The following is a 22,953-nucleotide window of genomic DNA, read 5'->3' on the forward strand; positions in this document are numbered from 1 at the left end:
GAGTAGAATTCCCTGTGCTATACAGTAGGTTTTCACTAGTTATCTATTTTATATATAGTAGTGTATACATGTCAATCCCAATCTCCCAATTCATCATACCACCACCCACACACCCCACCACTTCCCCCCTTGGTGTCCATATGTTTGTTCTCTACATCTGTGTCTCAATTTCTGCCCTGCAAACCGGTTCATCTGTACCATTTTTCTAGGTTCCACATATATGCGTTAATATGTGATATTTGTTTTTCTCTTTCTGACTTACTTCACTCTGTATGACAGTCTCTAGATCCATCCACGTCTCCACAAATGACCCAATTTCGTTCCTTTTTATGGCTGGGTAATATTCCGTTGTATATATGTGCCACATCTTCTTTATCCATTCGTCTGTCGATGGGCATTTTGGTTGCTTCCATGACCTGGCTATTGTAAATAGTGTTGCAATGAACATTGGGGTGCATGTGTCTTTTTGAATTACGGTTTTCTCTGGGTATATGCCCAGTAGTGGGATTGCTGGGTCATGTGGGAATTCTATTTTTAGTTTTTTAAGGAACCTCCATACTGTTTTTAAATCCCATTTTGAGCCTGATTTTCTGTCCTTTCCAAAACTTTCCCCTCCCTCCCACCCTGCATCCCCTGCTAGTTGACAGGCAGGGTGAGAATTGTAGGAAATTGCCAGCCTGCGGGGTTAGGAGCCTTTGAGGGAAGCACAGCTGGATGTGCTGGTGGCCCCTCTTGTGTAAATTAGTGAAAAGGTCTCCTTTGGGTTGTTGTATATTTTGCTTAAAAATATACACTGCCAAATGTAAAATAGATAGCTAGTGGGAAACAGCTGCATAGCACAGGGAGATCAGCTCGGTGCTTTGTGTCCACCTAGAGGGGTGGGATAGGGAGGGTGGGAGGGAGACGCAAGAGGGAGGGGATATGGAGATATATGTATACGTATAGCTGATTCACTTTGTTATACAGCAGAAACTAACACACCTTTGTAAAGCAATTATACTCCAGTAAAGATGTTAAAAAAAATAAAGAAAGAAAAAAGAAAAAGAAAAAAGGAAAAAAAATGCTTTGTATACTTTGAAAATGAAAAAGGTAGAACTAAATTATTTGGAGTTGTAAAGTTCTAAAGCTTCCTTCAGAAGAAAGTTGCTCTGGTGTGAAAAATGGTCTTACATAAAGGAAAACATGATTTAAAAAATTAAATTATGAACTGCCTTTTTCTAGAAAGGATTTGAGAATTATAGAAGCATAGGTGTGGGAATTCCCTGGCAGTCCAGTGGTTAGGACTCTGCACTTTCACTGCCGTGGGCCCGGGGTTCATTTCCTGGTGGGGGAACTGAGATCCTGTAAGCCAAGCAGCTTGGCCAAAAAAATAAAATGAAAATAGAAGCAAAGGTGAAGGTGATGGCAGGGCAGGGGACATTAGGATCTACCCATGTTGCAACAAGGTCCTCGCCTGTTACCAAGGGTGGGGCACAATGAGGCTGGAGCAAACACAATGTGTAAAATGATCACTTACGCACTCTAATGACATGAATATTTGATGGAAGAGAAGTGAGACTCCTTTCCTGGTTGTTCTGTCTGGGTATATTTCCCCTACCTTTTTTCGGTCCCAATTCTCCGAGAGTGTCCCTTTCACACTTTGCGAGCTGAAGGAGTTGGGGGAAAGAGGACCCTGGAGAGAAGAAGAGTGTTAGAAACGATGAAAAGTGAGAGAAAACAGGAGTGGTCCAAGGAAACAGTGTGTCCTTGGGCTGGTTCAGTGTAATCTGGGCTACTGTTTTCTAGAAAGAAATTTGGACCACTTGTAGCAATTTAAAATCCTGTAACCCTTCGGCCCACAGACTTGGTTCCATGGTCCCTGTCCCATGGGAGTTAGTTAACAGTCCAACTTCAGGAGTCTAAACTGCTGAGTCCACAGGCTGGGCCTCCATCCGCCAACACGGTACTTTGCTAACCTCTCATGGGCGCAGACCTTTGAAGAGGATCCTCTTCTTTACCTGTCCCCTGACGGTGCTTGGAACTCTCTCTGCCGAAGCACTTGAGGCAGGATGAACTGGAATTAATCTTGGGAAGACTCATTGAGGATAAAGATAAGGAGTCCTCCTATACCCAGGATAATCTAAACCCTGAGGGCCGCCTTGCAGGAAGAAAGTGTTCTGTTCTGACATTGCGAGGGCCAGGACTCTGACCTGGGCCTTAGAGCTTTAAGACCAGAAGTTAAAGTGCCTTACAAACCCCAGAGTATCTGAACCAGCTGTTGGAAATCACCCTCTAGACCTTAGTCCTTGACTTTCATCTTGAGGCAACAGCACAAGATGGGGTATGATTTTCTAGCCTCTATGTCACATGCCTACTTCCTACGACCTCATTCTATGAGTCTTGACATCAGGACCCTTTAGAAAATAAGAGTCCCATCTACTGGGCCTCCCCATGCTTGGCAAGCTGGAAGTCATTCCTGTTCTACACAGGAAAAAATTGTGGCTCTGAGAAGTTATATGATTTACCCAAAGCCATATGGTGAACTCATATGCACCTAGTAGAAACCCAGGGCTGCCCACCCCAGAGGCCCACAGTCATTCTACCATCCCCGTCTCACTTCCCTGGGAAAATTTATTTCACCTTCCTTGGTGGGAAGTGGGTGACTTTGGCATTCATAGTGAATATTCCACCCGCCCAGTGAGCCCTGGGCAGAGATACCGTGGAGGTCTCAGATCCTCAGCTCCAAACGCTCCACCAACAGAGGTGCCACAGGAAACGTGTCTACCTGCAGATTCCACCTCCACAACCAGATGAAGGGAAAGTTGGGTTTCAGGGACCAGGTGTGGAGAGTGGCCTGAGACAGAGCCCTGGGGCGAAGCTGAGGTCGAGAGTCAGGCCGATGGACCCCCTGCAGTGGCAGGCTGTGAAGACTTATCAGAGGTGGGATCCAGGTGGGAGGAAACAGGAGGAGAGCCGGGGTACCACCCAGCGGGGAGCAGGGATGCACCTGAAGAGATGTCTGGAGGTCTGGGGTCCAGACATAGTCCACCTCAGTGGACTGCACTGCTTGGAAGGACCCTGGGACTGTTCAGGGGACTCTTCCAAACATTGCGTGTCAACCTTTTGTCTGAAGCTGTCGTGGACCAGCGCCCCATCAACTACTGTGAGACTGGCCTTCATGACTGTGACATCTCTCAGCGGGCCCAGTGCATCTACTTGGGAGGCTCCTCCTACACCTGCTCCTGTCTGCCAGGCTTCTCTGGGGATGGCAGAGCCTGCCAAGGTACGTGGTCACTCTGACTTTCCTCCCTGTGTAACCTGAAAAAATTCCCTGGGTGATACTTATCATATGCTAATTACTGACTCAACTCCGAATTCAAGAGAATTCTTCTCAGGCTTCCCTGGTGGCGCAGTGGTTAAGAATCCGCCTGCCAATGCAGGGGACACGGGTTCGAGCCCTGGCCCGGGAAGATCCCACATGCCGCGGAGCAACTAAGCCCGTGCGCCACAACTACTGAGCCTGCGCTCTAGAGTCCGTGAGCCACAACTACTGAGCCCGTGCGCCTAGAGCCCGTACTCCGCAACAAGAGAAGCCACCGCAATGAGAAGCCCGCGCACCACAACGAAGAGTAGCACCCGCTCACCCCAACTAGAGAAAGCCCGCGCGCAGCAATGAAGACCCAACGCAGCCAGAAATAAATAATAAAATAAGAAAAAAAAAAAAGAGAATTCTTCTCTCAACTCTATTGAGTAGATGGGCTGGATTTTGTATCTCTAGTAATTTGAATTATGTGCTTTCTTTGGAGGGCTGTTCTCATTGGGGAAGACACTTGTCCTCCCCGTACCATTTTGTTCCATGTCACTTGCTCGTTCAGGCAATAATTAAACACCTGCTGTCTGCTAGGGACTGAGGAGATTGTTTGTCTTTCATGAAAAGACAAACAATCCTTACACACATGGAGCTTAAAGTCCAGCCTTTTATTTAATAAGATATATACAGTCATTCACCTGGCCTGCTCTAATCTTGTGTTCCAAAAAAAGTGAAGTCCCCTTTTTGAATAAATGACTTCAGATGCAGAGAATAAATGGTTCCACAAAATTCTCTCAGACCTCAGATCAGTCCATTGTTGGCAGCCAGGGTGCTCTTAAAGATAATTTCAAGTGAAATAAATCTGAACACCGTTCCCTGGTCCCCTGGTTTGCAAAATTACTTAACGTTATACCATGGAGTATTTCTGGAAAGTCCAAGCTTCTCTAAGAGATTATAATTTCTGAAATACTTTCTCTTTGTTACTGAACATGTGAATTTTCTCTGGTCTTTGAGATTTTTCTGTCAAGCAGTTAATCATCTGTCTCCAAACGCAGACATTTTTGCAGCTCTCGTTTATGATGAGAAGGAAATAATGAAAAAAAAATCCTCTCGTTTTTCCTTTTGCATGCTTGATTTTTCATGAAAACATCAAAGTGAAACACATTTGTAAATACACTAGATAGAAATTGAGGAGTTAGTGTTCTGATAATTAATGTTTGGTGAGTTCTTAAATCACTGTTCCCAGATCAGAAACTGAGTCCCCAGAAGTTGAGCAACTGGCTTATATTATTGTGTAAACTAGGAATTCTAGAAGCAATCTCACTATCCCCGGGCTTGGTGCCTGTCTTGCAGATGTGGATGAATGCCAGCTAAGCCGATGTCACCCTGATGCCGTCTGCTACAACACTCCCGGGTCCTTCACGTGCCAGTGCAAACCCGGTTATCAGGGAGACGGCTTCCGTTGCATGCCTGGAGGTAAGGTGTCGGGGACGTTTGGAGTTGGTGGGTCATTGCGCTGCCCATGAGTACTGAGTACATGGCCCTGGGAGAGGAGGCGAGGCGGGGACGTGGGAGGCTCCGTGGAGAGTCGAGGTGGGCGATCAGAGCACAGCTGCGGTGGTGAGCGTGCGGGTTGCACACTGCACAACTCCAAGGGTCCCACACCTGGACCAGAACTGTGCTGGCAGCCTGGAGGCTGGTCATCCCTGTGACTTGAGCGATACAGGGTAAGAACTGATCTGTATGAGGGTTCTGCAGAGAAACAGAACTCATGGATGTGTGTATATGTGTGTGTGTGTGTATGTGTGTATATATATATAGAGAGAGAGAGAGAGAGAGAGAAATCTATTTATTTATATATAAAGAGATTTATCAGAAGGAACTGACCCACACAATTACAGACGTTGGCAAGTCCCAAGGGTTGTAGTCGGCAAGCTGGAGACCCAGGAATAGCCAGTGTCTGAATCCAAAGGCAGGAAAAAGCTCATGTTCCATTCATAGGTCATCAGGAAGGGAGAATTCCTTCTGACTCGGGGAAGGGTCCACCTTTGTGTTCAATTCTGGCCCTCCACTGATTGGATGAGGCCCACCCACCTAAGGGAAGGCCATCTGCTTTACTCAGTCTGCAGAGTGAAAGGTTAATCTCAGCCAGAAACACCCTCAGAGAAACACCCAGAATAATGTTTGACCAAGTATCTGGGCACCCTGTGGCCCAGTCAAGTTGACACCTAAAATTAACCATCACAGATTCCTGAGAGTCACGGGGAATAGCGCTGGGGTGAGGGTGGGGAAGGTGAAGGGCCACCAGTTGTGGGAAGAGTTGGGCTGAGGACCCTGCAGAATTGCACGTACCACCTATTACACCTGGACCGTGCAGCTTCTAAAGTTGAGACTTTTGTGGTATCTCATTAGATCATGAGGATAATGATAGCCCTAGTTCAGTACCTGGAATGATCCTGGAACTTAGGAGGTACTCAACAAATGCTGTTGAATGAATACATATAATTAGCTGCCATTTGCATGAAGCCTACTGTGTGCTGGGTGCTTTACCGACACTATTTCATGTAATGTTCATAATCATCTCTTTAAAGTAAGTACTATTACTATTGCCATTTACATAGAGGATGCTAAAATGCAGAGATAAAAGCACAGTCAAGGTCCCAGGGGTAGTAAGTACTAGAACTAAGACTCAAACCCAGGTCTGCCCGATGGACTCCCAACCTGGATTCAGTTCCCGAAACCACATGGTATCCTGTCATGAGATTAAGGATGTATCTGATGCCTCCGACTGCAGTTAGCCAGTTGAGTTGTTACTTATTTTAATTGCTGCTGCTCTTGTTGGCCAAACATATTTATGCCACTGTCAATGTTTCAATAAGAGATACATGGAAATTTCCATTTCATTACTTTTTTGGGCAATTACAAGCTATTCCAATGTCTGCCTCCCTTCACTAGCCTTGGGTGCCTTGAGCATAGGGTGCCTGTGCACTTTATATTCATGTCCTCAGTATCCTGTGGAGTACGTGGCCTATGTTGGGGCTCATAGCTCTTTATGGTTGTTGAGGAAATAAATGAATGCACCTCTCCTACCGGCAGTGTATAATAGTATTGATAATTATTTATTCGCACTCTCAACAGGACTGGGTGTGACCAGTTTTTAGGATAATTGACCATCTAAAAGGAGAAAAATATCAGATTAAAGTTTAAATTTCGATATACAATACTACATATTGCTGGTCTAAATTGTTTTCTTCTGCTTAGGACAGGACTCAACAAACTATGACTTGCAGGTCAAATCTGGTCCACTGCCTGTTTTTGTTAATAAAGTTTTATTGGAACACTCATACTCTTTAGTTTATGAATAGCCTATGGCTGCTTTCATTCTGCAAAGACAGAGGTCAGTTGTTGTGGTAGAGACTGTAAAGCCTGAAATATTTACTACCTGGCCCTTGACAGAAAAAGTTTGCTGATCCCCAGCCTAGATGAACCCAGGCAGGATCAACCTTTTGTTCCTGAAATTATGGGTAAAAGACACGGCTCTCCCCACAGATTCTGTTGGGAAGGTTACATAGAGAAAAGTTCATGATCATTTGAGTTAAGACATTCCAGCAGCTATTAAAAATGACTAAGGCATTATCTCCTTAGGTTTCCTTCACATCTCCAGTTCAAAAGGAAGCAGATGTTTCATTTTTTATTTTTGTTCTTTTAACCTGACTCCTTGCCCCGTTTTCGAGGCTCTATTGACTAAACAGAAACAAATCCAGACCTATAGTCTGGGATACAAAACTGGGACAAGGATAAAACCAATCAGAGTTCTTTGCTAGGATTATTTAGGTATTTAATCCTGTTTTCTTAAGAAATTCAACATCTATTTATATGCTCGAGAGAGAATATACACTAGAAATATATGTGTCCATCGAGTATTGTTCATAACAGAAAAAAAAATCTAAGTGACTACCAACAGGAGGAATGGACAAATGAGTTTGGGTACAATTCATACCACGAAATAATATACAGGAGTTAAAATGAGTGAACTAGAGGGAATCGCCTAGCAGTCCATGGTTAGGACTCCACGCTTTCACTGCCAAGGGCCCTGGTTGAATCCCTGGTCGGGGAAATAAGATTCTGCGAGCCGCGAGGTGCAGCAAATAAATAAATGAATGAATGGACACATTAAATAATAAATAAGTAAATAAGTAAATAAATCTGAGTGAACTAGAGTTAATGGATAAATCTCCACAGCATGTTGGGCAAAAAAAAGTCATAAAAGACTCTCTCACTTTCTGAGATGGCTCACACTCTGTCTATGGAGTGTATCTCTCAATAAATTTACTTCTTACGTATTAAAAAAAATAGTCATAAAAGGATATATGCAGTATGATCCCATTTATATGAAATATAAGCCTGTATGAAAAGAAACCTGCATATGTATAAACATATACAATGAAACTATAAAATGCATGCATGGGAATGAGAAACAAAAACTTCAGGATAAAGGTTACTTCTATGGTAGGAGAGGGAATTGGGGTTGGGAAGGGCTGCACAAGGGCTGCATTTGTATTTCTAATGTTTTTTTTTTTCCCAGCTGGAATATGAACACTGAGGTTTTCATCATATTTTTCTAAATTTTGTGTGACTAAATAGTTAATGAAATATTAATGAAAAATTAAGTATAGTGTCATCTGGACTCCTATTACCAAACATAATGAAGTGTAGGGATTAGACATTGAGCATTTTTTGGTACCTACTCTATACACAGGGGCTAGTTTAAAAAAATAGAAAACTAAACTAGCTTTAGGGGTGAGTCAGTTAAGGTCATGGCTACTGCAGTATCAGCCAATGATAAGCAAAACCAAAAAAATGATGATTTGTTCCCCACTGTCCTTCTGCACTCTTTGCCCAAAATGCATGTGTGGATTGTGAAATCAGCTCAGTGGGGCACTATTACCATTTTCTTTTAAATGGAATGGAACGAAAAAGAAAACAATAATCAAGAAAATAGAGTATGCCGAGTATATGCAGTAGGAATAAGTGTTGTTTCATGAAATAATAGTTGTGGATGCTTGTCCGGTGCATGGCTGAGCGTGTGTATGTGTAAGCATGCGTGTGTGTCCTGAATTGCAGAGTGGGAAGCATTTCTATGGGTTGTGGTCAGGAAGTTTGAAAGCTGCCATGTTAGTCATCTATTTCTGTGTAACAAATTATCCCCCAAAGTTAGCAGCTTAAAGCAGTAAATGTATATTATCTCACAGTTTCTGTGGGGCAGGGATTCAGGAGCTTAGCTGGGTGGTCTGGGTTCAAGGTCTGTCAAGAGTTTGTTGTCAAGACCTTAGCCGGGCTACCATCTTTTCTGAGATTCATCTGGGGCTGAAGGATCCCTATGGTGGTTGGCAGGCCTTATGGGCTGTTGGACGGAGGACCTCAGTTCCTCATAGCACGGGTCTCCCCACGGGGCTGCCTAAGTGTCTTCAGGACCTGGCAGCTGGCTCCCCCCAGAGCAAGCAAGGAAGGGGAGCGTGCCCAAGATAGAAGCCACAGTCTTTTTCAAAAAAATTTTTCTTAAGATTTTTTTTTTTTTTGCATTTTTAAATTGAAGTATAGTTAATTTACAATGTTGTGTTAGTTTCAAGTGTAGAGCAAAGTGATTCAGTTATATATTATGTATATGTATATATATATTCTTTTTCAGATTCTTTCCTATTATAGGTTATTACAAGATACTGAACATAGTTCCCTGTGCTATACAGTAGGTCTTTATTGTTTCCCTATTTTATATGTAGTGGTGTGTATCTGTTAATACCAAACTCCTAATTTATCCCTCTCCCACCCCCTTCCCCTTTGGTAACCATAAATTTGTTTTCTATGTCTGTGAGTCTATTTTGTAAATAAGTTCATTTGTATCATTTTTTTTTAGATTCCACATATAAGTGATATCATATGTTTGTCTTTCTGACTTATTTCACTTAGTATGATCATCTCTAGGTCCATCCATGTTGCCGCAAATGGCATGATTTCATTCTTTTTTTATGGAAGCCACAGTCTTTTGTAACCTAAGCTTGGAAATTACAATGCTGTCACTTCTGCTGATACTATCAGTCACAGGCCAACCCTCCTACAGTGTGAAAAGGAACTACCTAAGTGTGGGAATATGAGGAGGTGACAGGTCTGGGGGAATGGAAATGGGTAGAGGTTTGGAATATAGGAGAGCTTATTAGAGGTTGAAAGAGGAGTATGAAGAATCCTGGGCTAGAGATGTAAAGCCCGAATTTTTAAGGACAAGTACCAAACCTGGGGATGCTTGATCACTTTTCTTTACGCTTGGCACCAGGCACGCTTACCAGCTTACTGTTTCCAGATCCGCAGATCCACAAGGCAGATAATTAAACAGTTCAGAAAGTAGGGCTGCATGGAAAGAGGAAAACAAAACATTTAGGATAATACAGTGTAAAGGGAGGAAAACTGAGGAACAATTTAACATGTACTTTTTGTTTGCTGTGTGTCTGTTGTTTGTGTTACAGTTTGCACTTTGTTTCAAACAAACCCGCTGTTAGAAAACTTGAATTTCCCACTGAGAGCTGGAAAGGGCTCCAGAAATTCTGTAATTCATCTCCTTTATTTTGTAAATAAGGAACATGAGGCCCGAATAATTTCTTAGTTTACAAAAAGGTTTCTCGAACTCATTATAGAAAAGAATTTTCTAAAGCAACTTTTCTCAAAATTGAGTAAGACCCTTTTTGAAAGAAAAACATTTTTAAGATCCCCAGGGTTGGCTTAGATTATTATGGAGAAATCTAGGTATCAACTTCTTCTATAACTATAAAAGCAAAGCACATTTACAAATTAAATACCAACCAAATGTCAAATCATAAATTTCCAATCAACATTCATTTAATGTGCCAGATTATTGTTTGTCTGAGATGAAATTGTCTTTCCTGCGGTAGCCTCTCCCATCCTGGATGGTTATCCTTTCCATCTCTACTGGATAATTCCAGTCAGCCTGCAGAGAAGCCATTTCTCATCTAAAAGACACAAATGAGGACTTCCCTTGAGCCTCCACCCCTCCCCAACTGCCGTCCCATTCCTCCTCCCTTTCATAGTGTTTAATTCCTCATGAGGGTTGTCTGGAGTTCTACTTCCGCTTCCTCTTCTCCCATTTTCTCTCCTTTTTTCCACCGTTTTATTGTAAGATAAAGCATAGATACAGAAAGTCGTATAGAACAGATGGATAGCTCAAGGATGGATAGCTAAGGTGAACCCCCCTGTAACTACCACTCAGGTCAAGAAGTAGAACTTTACCAGCAGCCCCAGAAGCTGCTGCAGGTGCTCTGTTCCAGTCATTGCCTTCTCCTTCTCTCCAAAAGTAACCACCAACATCACCTTCACAGAAATCACTTCCTTGCATTTCTTGTTTTATCATGCATGTACATTCCTAGACACTACAGATTGAGAGTTGCTCATTTTTCTACCTCTAGTTCCCTCTGCCATCCCTTTCTTGTCCTTGAAGTTCATCTATTGAAGAACCCAAGACTTTTGAGCTGTAGTTTTGCACAGTCGGGGGCAGTTCAACACGCTCCTCTGTTCTCCATATCGTCTGCAAACTGGCAGCTGAGTCCAGAGGCTTGATCAGACTTGGGTTCAGTCCTTTCGGCAAGACAAGTGGTGGTCTTACCTTCCATCAGAAGCGCATAAAGTCTGCTTGTCTCACTCCAGGTGATGTTAGGAGCCATTAATGATTATGTCCTAGATCCATTAATTTCCAGGGAGTGGCAAATGGTGAGACGTTAATTCTATCATTTCTTTCTCCTTTATTCATTGGAATTGATGCTCATTGCTTAGGTCCATTAATGTTTAGTGGGTAACAAAATGGCAATAGTCTAATTCTATCATCATGGTGGGTTTTTGTTTTTGTTTTTTTTCATTTATTAGTTGGAATACTTATAAAGAAATGCTTCCCCTCATCTACTCTTTGGATGCCCAGTGGTACATTTCATAAAGAAAAGGCAGGATAGATGCTTGGATCTTTCCCTTTTTTTTTTTTTTACTGGTTGATAAGATAACAGATTGATTCCTTATTAGCCACTGAAGTTTGCTAATTAATTGTTAGTTTTTTAATAGCATTATAGACTCATGGATATCAATTGGTTGTAATCATTATTCTCATTGTGGTTCAGAGTCCCATCTTTGGCCCATGGGAACCTCTTCAAGTTGGCTCCTGGTCCTTTTGACATGATCCTAGTATAGTCACCCCTCCGTATCCATGGGGGTCTGGTTCCAGAACCCCCGAGGATAGTAAAATCCATGGACGCTCAAATCTCTTGTATAAAATGGTGTAGTATTTTCATATAACCTATCCACATCCTCCCAGATACTTTAAATCATCTCTAGATTACTTATAATACCTAATGCTATGTAAATAATTATAAATACAATGTAAATGGTATGTAAAAAATTGTAAAAATAATGTAAATGCTATGTAAATGGTTGTAAATACAATGAAAATTGCTATGTAAATTGTGTGGCAAATTCAAATTTTGCTTTTAGGAACTTTCTGGGATTTTTTTTTTCTAATATATTCGATCTGTAGTTGGTTGAATCCAAGGATGTGGAATCTTGCAGATACAGAGGGTCCACTGTGGTCTTTAATATCTCCCTTGCTCTCTGAACTAGAACCAGCCTTTTTTCCATGAAGCTCTGGTTTCTTTTAGTGGGAAATAGCATTGCAGGACCACAATCTAAGTAGTAGAAATGTTCAGACAGAGCTAGGAATTCATGTGTCTGTGTTGATAGTTCCAATTCAAGTACATGACCACAGGGTTTTTCCTTTACACTGTCTAGATTGTATCCATATCTCCTTTCTTCCATACTGAGAATCCTGGTTCTCAAGGGCACAGTGGATGTAAGAATTAGAATAGAACATAAGTCTGGATTTACTTTATTCCACATTACACACATAACAGGCTGAGCATTCAAATACTACATACCACCAATACAGTTTCTTAGAACAATTAAAATTTTTTGCACGTGCCCTCCTATTTTTACAGTTATATCTACATTGCCTGGGCATGTACATGTAACCAACACCTACTATATTCTCTCACTTTGTTTGTTTGTTTGTTTTTGTTTTTTGGCTGTGCCCTGCAGCACGTGGGATCTTAGTTAACTGACCAGGGATCAAACCCACGCCCCCTGCAGTGGAAGCATGGAGTCTTAACCACTGGACCGACAGGGAAGTCCCTATGTTCTCTCACTTTGAACCCTCATTTGGTCTTAGTTCAACAAGTCACTATTTATTGCTTGTTACCAGTCCTTATGTCAATGCCTCTCTAGTTATCTGGTTGTCAGAAGCTTGTTCTCTAGAAAATTTCTCAGGAAGGGCTCACGAAAACAGTATTCCTTGGTTCATTTTGTTTCCTTGACTATCTCAAATATTCCTCTGACATAAAGCATGGCTGTCCAAAGGGCAAACGACAATCGGAAGATAATTTTCCCCTTTTTACCTGGATGCCCAAAGGATGTTTTTCTTTCTCTTCCATAGTTCCCTTCAAAAGTTCAACAGTTTTACTAGAATATGACTTGGTGTTGGTTGTTCTGGGTCTTAGTTACACGGTGTGCTTTTTCAATTTGTCATTTCACATCTTTTAATTTCAGGAAAGTTTTCTGGAATTATAGTTTTAGTATTTGTTCTCTTTCCTTGCTTTGGGTTATTTTTTAGGGACTTCCATTTTGCATATTGAATCTTCTTTGCCTATCTCCAGTATTTGCCCGAATCTCCTAAATTTGTCTGATATCCTTTCTTTTTGTCTTTAAACATTTTCCTCACTTCCACCTTCTGTTTCTCTTAAGGCATACTCTGTTATGTTTATTCACTTTGTGTTCCATCTAGTTGAGTCTTCATTTCTGAAATGATTCTTTTTTAAAAGTTTCTACTTCTTTCCTGAATTCTGTTGCCTCATTTTTGAGTTTTTCAAATGCTGATTCATTTTGTTCTTTCCTGTTTTTTATCATTTTCTACTGTCTTTTCGCTTAAGCTGAAACATTGGGTTGGCCAAAGGTTCGTTTGGGTTTTTTCATAATATCTTACAGAAAAACCCTAACGAACTTTTTGGCCAACCCAATAGACGATTACAGTTTTGATCCGTTAGCACATCTTTTTGGCAAGCTTTCACTATCTGTAGGGTTGTTGTACTCCTGACTATCCTTTTATATCCTTTTTCCGTATAGTAACTTTGTGTTGGATTTGCCCTCCATACTTTTCTGTTGCTCATTTTTATGAGAGTTTTAGTTTTCCTGAACTTCCTGAAAGACGCTTGGTGCAGATAGCTTTTTCTAGCGACACAGAGCTTCCTCTTCTGCTCTTTTAGTGAAGTGTTTAAAAATATTTCAGCTTACATTACGATTTCCTGGCTCTGCTCCCCTCCCCCGCTGGACCTTCTCTTTCCTTGTACGTGTCATCTTCATCCTCCTTAGTTTTGATCCCATTCCCAGCACTTTCTCCCCAGTAGGGGCTAGATCTTCCAGCCGCTGTTGGCTTTACATTCCACCTTGGAGTAGAAAAATCCCTCCAAAGTTTTAGCTGCCATTTTCAAATTGGCCCGCTTTCCAGCTGAGTACCTGTTAGCTCTTGGGGTTCTCCTGTTCCCAGAACTGTTAGATGCCCTGCTGCCGCTTCCCTCTCCTTTCTCTACACAGACACTGACACCAGGGGGGCTTTGTGACCCCTGCTTGTGTTTGGGGGTTCATAGGACAACCTCGTCACCTCGTTTCATTGTAAATGTTGCCCATGGCTTTTGCAGCTATTCTGTCTGTAATTAGATTCTAAAACTAGGCTGTTACCCTCTTCCCAGAGCCTCCCATTCCCTCTTGAACTACTGAAGCCAAATCCAGCCTCTGTACCCCGATACCCAATTATATCTCGGAGACAGAGTTTTGGGTGAAGTAGAAAAGAAGAGCTTTATTGCTTTGCCAGGCAAAGGGGGACACAGTGGGCTAATGCCCTCAAAACTGTATGTCCCGACCTGGAGGGAGTAGTGAGGAGTTTTATAGCAATGGTTCAAAGAGGGTGTGATCAGCTCATGGACATTCTTCTGATTGGTTGGTGGTGAGGTAAGCGGGAGTCTGCATCACCAGCCTTCTGGTTCCAGCTAGTCTGGGGTCTACGTGCTTGTGGGCAGCAAACAGTCAACTTCTTCCACCTGGTGAGGGTTTCAGTGTCTGCAAAACAGCTCAAAGATACTGTTCTGTGTATCCCTTGAGGGGGAACCAGGACCCTGCCCCAAGGCTGAGCTATTGTTTCTTGACTACTCTTCCCTTGTCTCTGCATCCCCTCCCTTCCCTGATTAGCATCTGTTTGAACCTACCCCTTGGAACTCAGGGAAGGTCTTGGAGGCTGAATGAAGCCTATTTCCTGTAATCAAGAAATGGGGGGACACAGGAAGGCTTTTGTGCCCAGGAGCCACACAGGGTCCTGCTCGGTTTCACTACTGCAGTCAGCTTTGCCCTACCATCCCCCAACCCCCCTCCCCACCCTGGAACTGCTCCGGTAAAAGTCAGCAATGACCTTCACTTTTTGTTAGATCTCAGCCCTGCCCCCCGTCTCTTAGTAACGCTTGGTACAGTTGACCTCACCTTCCCGCCTAAAACACTTTATTCTTTTGGTGTCCAGGATACCACACCTCTTAGTTTTCTCCATCATTGGCTGATATGTGTCATTGGGGGTACGATTAACCTCATTGAATGGACGAGGGTTAGGGAAGCCACCTAACTTGCCCAAGGCACCTGGCTAACTAGCCAGGATCAATTGCTAAATATTTCTTAAGCATCTGTGATATGCCTGTCACTGTACTCGGCACATAAACAGTAATGTCTGCGCTCATAAACAGTAATGTCTGCGCTCGGGAGGAGCTCACACTGCCCCTGGGCAGGAGAAGAGAGCGCTTGAAACTATAATGAGTCTGTAAGTGGTAACCAGTGGCTGGGAGAGGAGATCCAGGTGGGCTAGGGAAGTGAGGGAAAGTGTGAGAAGTAGGATTTGGCCTTGGAAGATGGGTAGGATTTGAACAGGAGATGGGGAGGAATAGTGGGGACGAGATACGGTTAAGCAGCTCAGGTGAGGTCAGGGCATAGAGGATCCTGAAAACGAGGCCCCCAGAGGCTGGAGAACTCCTATGGTCTTGAGGCCTGTGGCCCCCTCTGGCCACCACCTCCCTGCCTTGTAGCCTCACACAGCCTCATTTCCAAGTCAGCTTCTCCATCCCTTCTTTCTCTCGAAGTCCTCTCACCGTAACCCCAAGGAGCATCATGTCAACCACCCTTACCAATATCCTGAATTTCTTGGCTTCTTTATTCTCCTCCATGCACGGCCTGAAAACCTCCAGCCTGAGGTGAGTGCTACACCCAGGCCACTGGGTTCAACCACACGGCGTATTAGGGGTGTATTAGGAACACTGCAGATTGATTGCCCTCGGTGTCAGGTGACCCCTTGACCGAGGGGGTCCTCCTCTCGGCTCCCAAGCAGCCTGTTCGACCACTACCAGCCACTTCTCACAATGCGTTACCCTGGTGGGGTCCTGTGAACTCCCAGGGCCCTCATATCTAGCGACAATGCCCACAACCTGCAGGGCACCTGGCTCGCAGAGGTTTCAGTAAATGCTTATCACAAATACATAAATGATTCAAGGGTCCATGGGGTTCCTGATCTGAGAGGTACACCAATTTAAAAAGCCCACACTAGGGAATTCCCTGGGAGTCCAGTTTTTAGGACTCTGTGCTTCCACTGCAGGGGATCCGGGTTCGATCCCTGGTCGGGGAACTAAGATCCTGCAAGCCGCACAGTAGGGCCCAAAAAAAAAAAAAAAAGGCCCACACTAATAGGGTGTCAGGAGAGGAAGGATGCAGGGGGTGGACCGAGGAGACAGGAGTAAAACCCAAAGACGCAGTTTCACACGATGAGACGGCACACAGGCTAGAGGTGCATTTTCTCTTCCTGCTGCTTTATGACCTTTCTGCTTTCCCCTCCCCTTTTGCCCTTTGCTAATTGCTAGTTTATTTCCCCCTTTCTGGGCATTCTCCTTCCTCACCAGTCCTGTAAGAATTGGGGGCAAATGTTGGGAAGGGACCTGAAGAGAGTTCATAAGTAGAGAGATTTTTACCACCATCGTCATCATCGGTGGTGGAGATTGTGGTGGTGTCCTTAGGAAACCTCACATCAGATGGGTATTGTTCTCTTACTTGTAAATTCCCGTTCTTGGAAATTTGGCAGTCTTGGACTAACAAGGGTCCATTTGGCAGCTCAGGAGATGAGGCCAGGAGCCAAAATCTCAAACCCAGCAGAGACCAGGCATGGTTTCACCACGCCCACGTTAGCTCATCCCAAGATGCGTGTGTGTGGCAGTGCCCCTGAGAGCAGGTGGCCCCTTACGGAGGGGGGTGGACTGTGCAGGAAGAGGTTGAATAAACGGAAGCCCCCAACAAGTTCCTCCATCCCACTGAGTATATCAGAGGCTACAAGAGTTATTTATTTGAATTAACACCTAGGAAGAAGTTTAATCAGGCAAGGGAATGGGATGCAAATCAAGAGACAAAAACATGTGCTTTTTTTCTTCTCCATCTATTTCCTTTTCCTCTCATTCTCTTTGTCCCCAATTTGAGAAAAGTCACCCCAGACTCCCTGCTGTTCCCTGGATAAGTATCAGGTCTCGAATGCTTCCTCCCCCGAGCAGATTAAACTAGGTGAGTAAAGAGAATCTTGCCTCAGTTATTTTATCAACCAGAAGCAAGGCCGACGTGTCCTTATTATCCCTTCCCCAGCCCACCCACAGTGGGACATTCCCTGTGGGAGCCTGGAGCCCTCAGAGGAGGCACCCACAGGGGCTGCTGTGGGCCAGGCTGAGAAGCCATCCCAGGGAACACGGTGATATCACAGCTTTCCATAAACACACTTGGGGACTTCCCTGGTGGGCCAGTGGTTAGGACTCGGCGCTTTCACTGCCGAGGGCGCAGGTTCGATCCCTGGTCGGGGAACTGAGATCCCACAAGCCACGCAGCGCGGCCAAAAAACAAAAAAACAAAAAAAACACACACTTGAAATTCTGTTTCCTGAGTCACAGCTGAGGTCTCCCCCACCTTAATATAAGTTCAAGATAACAGCACTTAAGATACAGTTGAGATACAGCTCCGCTGGAAATTCTAGATCACTTGAGATTTTGTGTATTGGCTAACCCAAAACTGTCAGCCACGTACAAGGGAGGTACCCCTTCCTCCCTTACAAGTTTGATTTGGTTGACAGTACACAGAATACCAGGCCTGTTTTCTAGTTGGAAAGGCGGCACCATATGCATATGTTGATGGAAGGGAAACAAGGCTGTGGGCCACAGACAATTTCGGGGAGTGAGTTAAGCTAACTTGTGTGTGTCACCGTTGACATAACACATTCAGTGTGCGGGGGGTGTCCTAGGCACTGGGCATGTGGGTGCAGAGGGCCCGGGGCTGGGCTAGGAATCCAGAGACCCGGGTTCTAGCTTGAGCTGAGCCACTCGCTAGTGCCGTGGCCTGGGGAAGCCAATCTGAGCTTCCGTTCTCTCATTTGACGTAAAAACCGTAGTTGCCTGTTGCATAGGATTATAGTGAGAATTAAGTGAACGATGTGTGAGCAGAGACAGCTTGTACAGAAACTAAAGCCCTGTACAAATGTAAGATACTGAGGAAGTAAACAAGCCCTACATCCAAGAGTGAAGAAAACCAACATTCTTATCATCAACCAGATGGTATTATTTGTGTTTTTGTTTGGCTCTTCCTACATCAAATACGTTTTGTGGTTGTTGTTGTTGTTTTTGTTTTGTTTTTAATTTTATTTCTTTAATTGAAGTGTAGTTGATTTACAATGTGTTAATTTCTTCTGTGCAGCAAAGTGGCTCAGTTACACACATATATACATTCTTTTTTATATTCTTTTCCATTATGGTTTATCACGGGATATTGTATATAGTTCCCTGTGCTATACAGTAGGGGCTTTTGTTTTTTATATTAGCCTCTGGGACAAAAGAGAAAGCAGACCCAGTTTCCCCTCCCAGGTTCAACACACACTTTCCTGGCAGGCTCGCTGTTTCTAATCGAGGGGCCAGCCATGTCCAGCAGGCTGATATGAAAGCTGGCACCACAAAGGCACTTTAAACATTCATCGGCAGCACATCACCGAACTCACTGTGAAGGCCTGGTGTAGATACAGTCACGGATGAACGCACTCTCATTCATTTACAATATGTATTGAACTTGGATGCTTTCATGCCACATCCACAGAGTTGAGTTGTGACAGAGACCATATGGCCCACATAACCAAAAATATTTATTCTCTGCCCCTTAGCAGGAAAAGTCAGTGGAGCCCTGCCCTCGATTGTATAACCACAAGCTTCCAGTAAATATCAAAAAAAGCACTCCAGCACGCTTTTGCTCTCCAAGCCCTACAGAGAGGATCTCTTGTGTGATACAGTCACAGATGAATGCTAGAACCCAGGTCTCTGGATTCCTAGCCCAGCCCCGGGCCCTCTGCACCCACATGCCCAGTGCCTAGGACACCCCCTGCTCATTGAACGTGTTATGGCAACGGTGACACACACACGTTAGCTTAACTCACTCCCCGAAATTATCTGTGGCCCACAGACTTGTTTTCCTTCTGTCATCTGGTGTAGATACAGTCACAGATGAACGCTGGAGTGCAAGACTTAAAATTCCAGCCGTTCACATTGTCTCATCACATTCTACTCACGCCTCAAATAATACCATGGAATTAGTTACTCCTGCCATCGCTGGTCAACCAGCATTGCTGACAGGGCCAGAAGTGGTGGAACTGAGGATCAAAAACATTTTTCAGACACAAAATTCTGTGAAATATGTAATATATTATTATATACTCTATTATTATAATATATATTATGAACAGCAATATATTAATACACATTAATATATTAATTAGAGTATTTATATAAGATTTCTCCCTAACATAACTAGCAATGCCCTAGAGCAGGGGTTGACGACTACAGACCCACAGGCCAAATCTGGCCCACTGTTTGTAAATAAAGTTTTATTGGCACACTCATTCATTTACAATATGTATTAAACTTGGATGCTTTCATGCCACATCCACAGAGTTGAGTTGTGACAGAGACCATATGGCCCACATAACCAAAAATAATTATTCTCTGCTCCTTAGCAGGAGAAGTCAGTGGAGCCCTGCCCTCGATTATATAACCACAATCTTCCAGTAAAGATCAAAATAAACGCACTCCAGCACGCCTTTGCTCTCCAAGCCCTACAGAGAGGACCTCTTGTGTGTATGTGCTGTGTCTTGGGCTCCTCTGTCAAGACACTGACTCATTGAATTGTTACTGTGTGTTTGCTTGTTCCCGTCCCTCCATACTGGGAGCTCCTTGAGGGCAGGGCCTGGGGTTTATTCCCATGTCCATCCCCACTCCAGCCCAGGAGGGGCTTCCTAAGTCAAGGTTAAGGGGATGCAGTCCCTCATTACCTTCTCAGAGCCTAGAATGTGCTCAGGGAGACAGACCAGGAACAGCCTTAGAGTCTCAGCATTAGTGTGATGAGAGTCACAGGGCGGGCAAGGCCAGAGCATCCTGGGAGCTCTTGGAGGGCCCGAGAAGCACATGTCTGAGCTGATTCTTGAAGGATTCACCGGGCAGGAGGAGCGGGGGCGGTGGGGGGGGGAGTCACACAATGAATGGCACATGGAAAGGCCCGCAGGAGAGGGGCAGCAGACGTGGTTCAGTTTGGCTGAGGTGTGGCTCTCGGCAGTGTCTGGGCATCGCTTTGGGTGGTGGATGCCGCAGAGGTGATGGCAGCGCTGGCCTGGCTGGGTGCTGTGGTGGCTGGAGTCTAGCCAGCGTGGAAGCAGCTGCAACTCTGCCACTTACAACTCTATAAACGTGGGAGTTTATGCCAGTTCATAGCTTCTCATCGGCAATTTCCCAAAGATAGAGCAGTATTTCCCAGCCTTCGGATCTGTGAGTTACACAGTCAAAAGGCCATGTTTCATGCCAAACACTAGCACGTAATTAAAAGGAAACATACAAATGTTGGTAAATGTGCCCTGTGGTCTTTGGTCCCCCAAATCTTTGACCCGGACTCAGTGTGGGTAATCAAGAAGCTGGTGATGATAAAGAGGACACATTTAAGAAACACAAAATTTCTTAAAACAAATGTCAGTGCTGTCCATCGAGTGATGAATGGATAAACAAAATGTGGTATAGCCATGCAATAGTATATTATTCAGCCACAAAAAAGAACAAAGTACTGGGACCTCCCTGGCAGTACCAGTGGTTAAGACTCTGAGCTTCCACTGCAGGGGCCGTGGCTTCGATCTCTGGTCGGGGAACTAAGATCCCACATGCCGCGTGGTGCAGCCAAAAATAAATAAATAAAAAATCTTAAAAAAATAAAATAATGAAGTACTATTACATGGCTACAACATGGATGAACCTTGCAAACGTTCTGCTGAGTGAACGCAGCCGGACACAAAAGGTCGCATATTGTACGATTCCATTTATGTGAAATAACCAGAATAGGTAAATCCATAGAGACAGATGCAGACTGATGGTTGCCAGGGGCTGGGAAGAAGGAGGAAGTGGAGACAACCATTTAATAGGTCTGGGGTTTCCTTTTGAGGTGAGGAAATGCGTTGGTACTAGAGGGAGGAGGTGGTCACTCAGCATTGTGACTGTACTAATGCCACTGGATTGTTCACTGTAAAAATGGTTGATTTGGGGAATTCCGTGGCGGTCCAGTGGTTAGGACCCGGTGCTTTCTCTGCCGAGGGCCTGGGGTCGATCCCTGGTCTGGGAACTAAGATCCCAGAAGCCACATGGTGCTGCCAGAAAGAAAAAAAAAAAAAAGGTTGATTTTTATGTTATGTCAGTTTGCCTCAGTTTTTCAAAACTGAAAAATAGCATGGCCTAGGAAGGAAAAGAAAATGTAGGTATACTCTTCTTGACCGTTAAATTCACTAAATAATAATGATGTTTAAATTTTTTTTAATTAATAAAACATTTGGGATTAACATATACACATTACTATATATAAAATAGACAATCAACAAGGACCTGTATAGCACAGGGAACTCTACTCAATATTCTGTAATAACCTATATAGGAAAAGAATCTGAAAAAGAACGGATATATGTATATGTATAATTGAATCACTTATCTGTACACCTGAAACTAACAACATTGTAAATCAACTATTCGCCAATATAAAATAAAAATTAAATTAAAAAAATTTTTTTAAATAAGCTATAAGGGTATATCGTACAGCATAGGGAGTATAGCCAATATTTTAAATAACTTTAAATGGAGTATAATCTATAAAAATTTTGAATCACTATGTTGTACACCTGAAACTAATATAATATTGTAAATCAACTAGACTTCAATAAAAATAAATTTAAAAAATTTTAAATTAATGAAACAAAACTCAGTAGTGAACCGGCAGCTCCAGAGGTTCTGAGTGGGATGTGGGGACTTGAGCTGATGACCCTCCTTTTGCTCGCCTCTCTGATAGAAGTGGAGAAGACCCGATGCCAGCATGAACGAGAACACATCCTTGGGGCGGTGGACCCCCAGCGCCCCCGGCCTCCGGGACTGTTTGTTCCCGAGTGTGATGAGCACGGACACTACGCGCCCACCCAGTGCCACGGCAGCACTGGCTACTGCTGGTGTGTGGACCGCGACGGCCGCGAGGTGGAGGGCACCAGGACCACGCCCGGGATGAGGCCACCGTGTAAGTCAGAGGACAGTGCTGGAGACAGGAAGTCTCAGCACCTGCAAGCATCGCTGGGGACCCTTGCCGGGGACCCTTGCCAAAGGTGCAGTTGGCACTTTCTGCCTGCCCTAAATCCTGACCTGCTCCAGTGGCTCGAAGCCCATCCCTCCCTCCCTTTCTCCCCTCTGCAGCCCCCTTTTCCATCTCCCCATCACTTGCCCACCCCCACCATCTCTCTCCCCACTTTCCCTCTCCTCCCTCTTACCCTTTCCTCTTCTTTTTTTGTGCAAACCTGTTCTGTGCAAATGATGGGCAGGACCCGCTGCATTGAGGCTGCAATTGGTAGCAGAGAGGGTGTGTGCTCAGGGGTCCCCGAGGTAAACCTTGCCGTGGGTGGCCCAGCATTCCAGCGGCTCTGCGCTGGCACACAGCGCAGGGATGGGAGAGACCAACCGGAGCCCCTCCCCAGGCATGGAGGGGCTAACTCAGGTGTGGAACTGTTCTCCTCCTGGTACACTTGCCTCTTTCACAGTTGCGCCTGGACCTTTAGGTACTCGGTCCATTTAGAACGGCAGGAGCAAACAGCCGCAAAGGTTTCTGCAAGATAGTTCTGCGACAGTCCATGACGGTGGGAAGGCGCCGAGCTGGGGGCCAGGCTGTGTGACACTGGACAGATACTTGCCTGAGTCTCAGCATCCTCGGCCTCAACATCGGATTCGAGCAAAATAATCTCTAGGATGCTTCTCAGCTCTAAAATTCTGTCACAGGCATAGAAAATGGTAATTGTCACAAATTACCAAAATCTAATACAATCAGTCCTTGCCTCTCCATTCTCCATTTAGCTAATAATCATAAACTGATCCCCTACCAGGTAGTTTCCCAAAGCTGCTAAGAGGCTGCTG

The 22,953-nt window shown here is 44.3% G+C and overlaps 1 protein-coding gene across 2 annotated transcripts in view; it reads left to right on the forward strand.

Annotated features, from left to right (window-relative positions):
• Window positions 1-22,953, forward strand: part of NID1 (nidogen 1) — a 94,768-nt gene that overhangs the window by 53,491 nt on the left and 18,324 nt on the right. For both annotated transcript variants that reach the window (XM_036829301.1, XM_036829302.1), the window contains exons 11-13: window positions 3,113-3,262; window positions 4,643-4,765; window positions 21,851-22,069. In XM_036829301.1, the coding sequence (XP_036685196.1) occupies window positions 3,113-3,262; window positions 4,643-4,765; window positions 21,851-22,069 (492 nt within the window). The remainder of the gene's footprint in view (window positions 1-3,112; window positions 3,263-4,642; window positions 4,766-21,850; window positions 22,070-22,953) is intronic.

The sequence above is a fragment of the Balaenoptera musculus genome, chromosome 16 (assembly GCF_009873245.2).
Source record: "Balaenoptera musculus isolate JJ_BM4_2016_0621 chromosome 16, mBalMus1.pri.v3, whole genome shotgun sequence".
In the NCBI taxonomy this organism is placed as follows: Eukaryota; Metazoa; Chordata; class Mammalia; order Artiodactyla; family Balaenopteridae; genus Balaenoptera; species Balaenoptera musculus.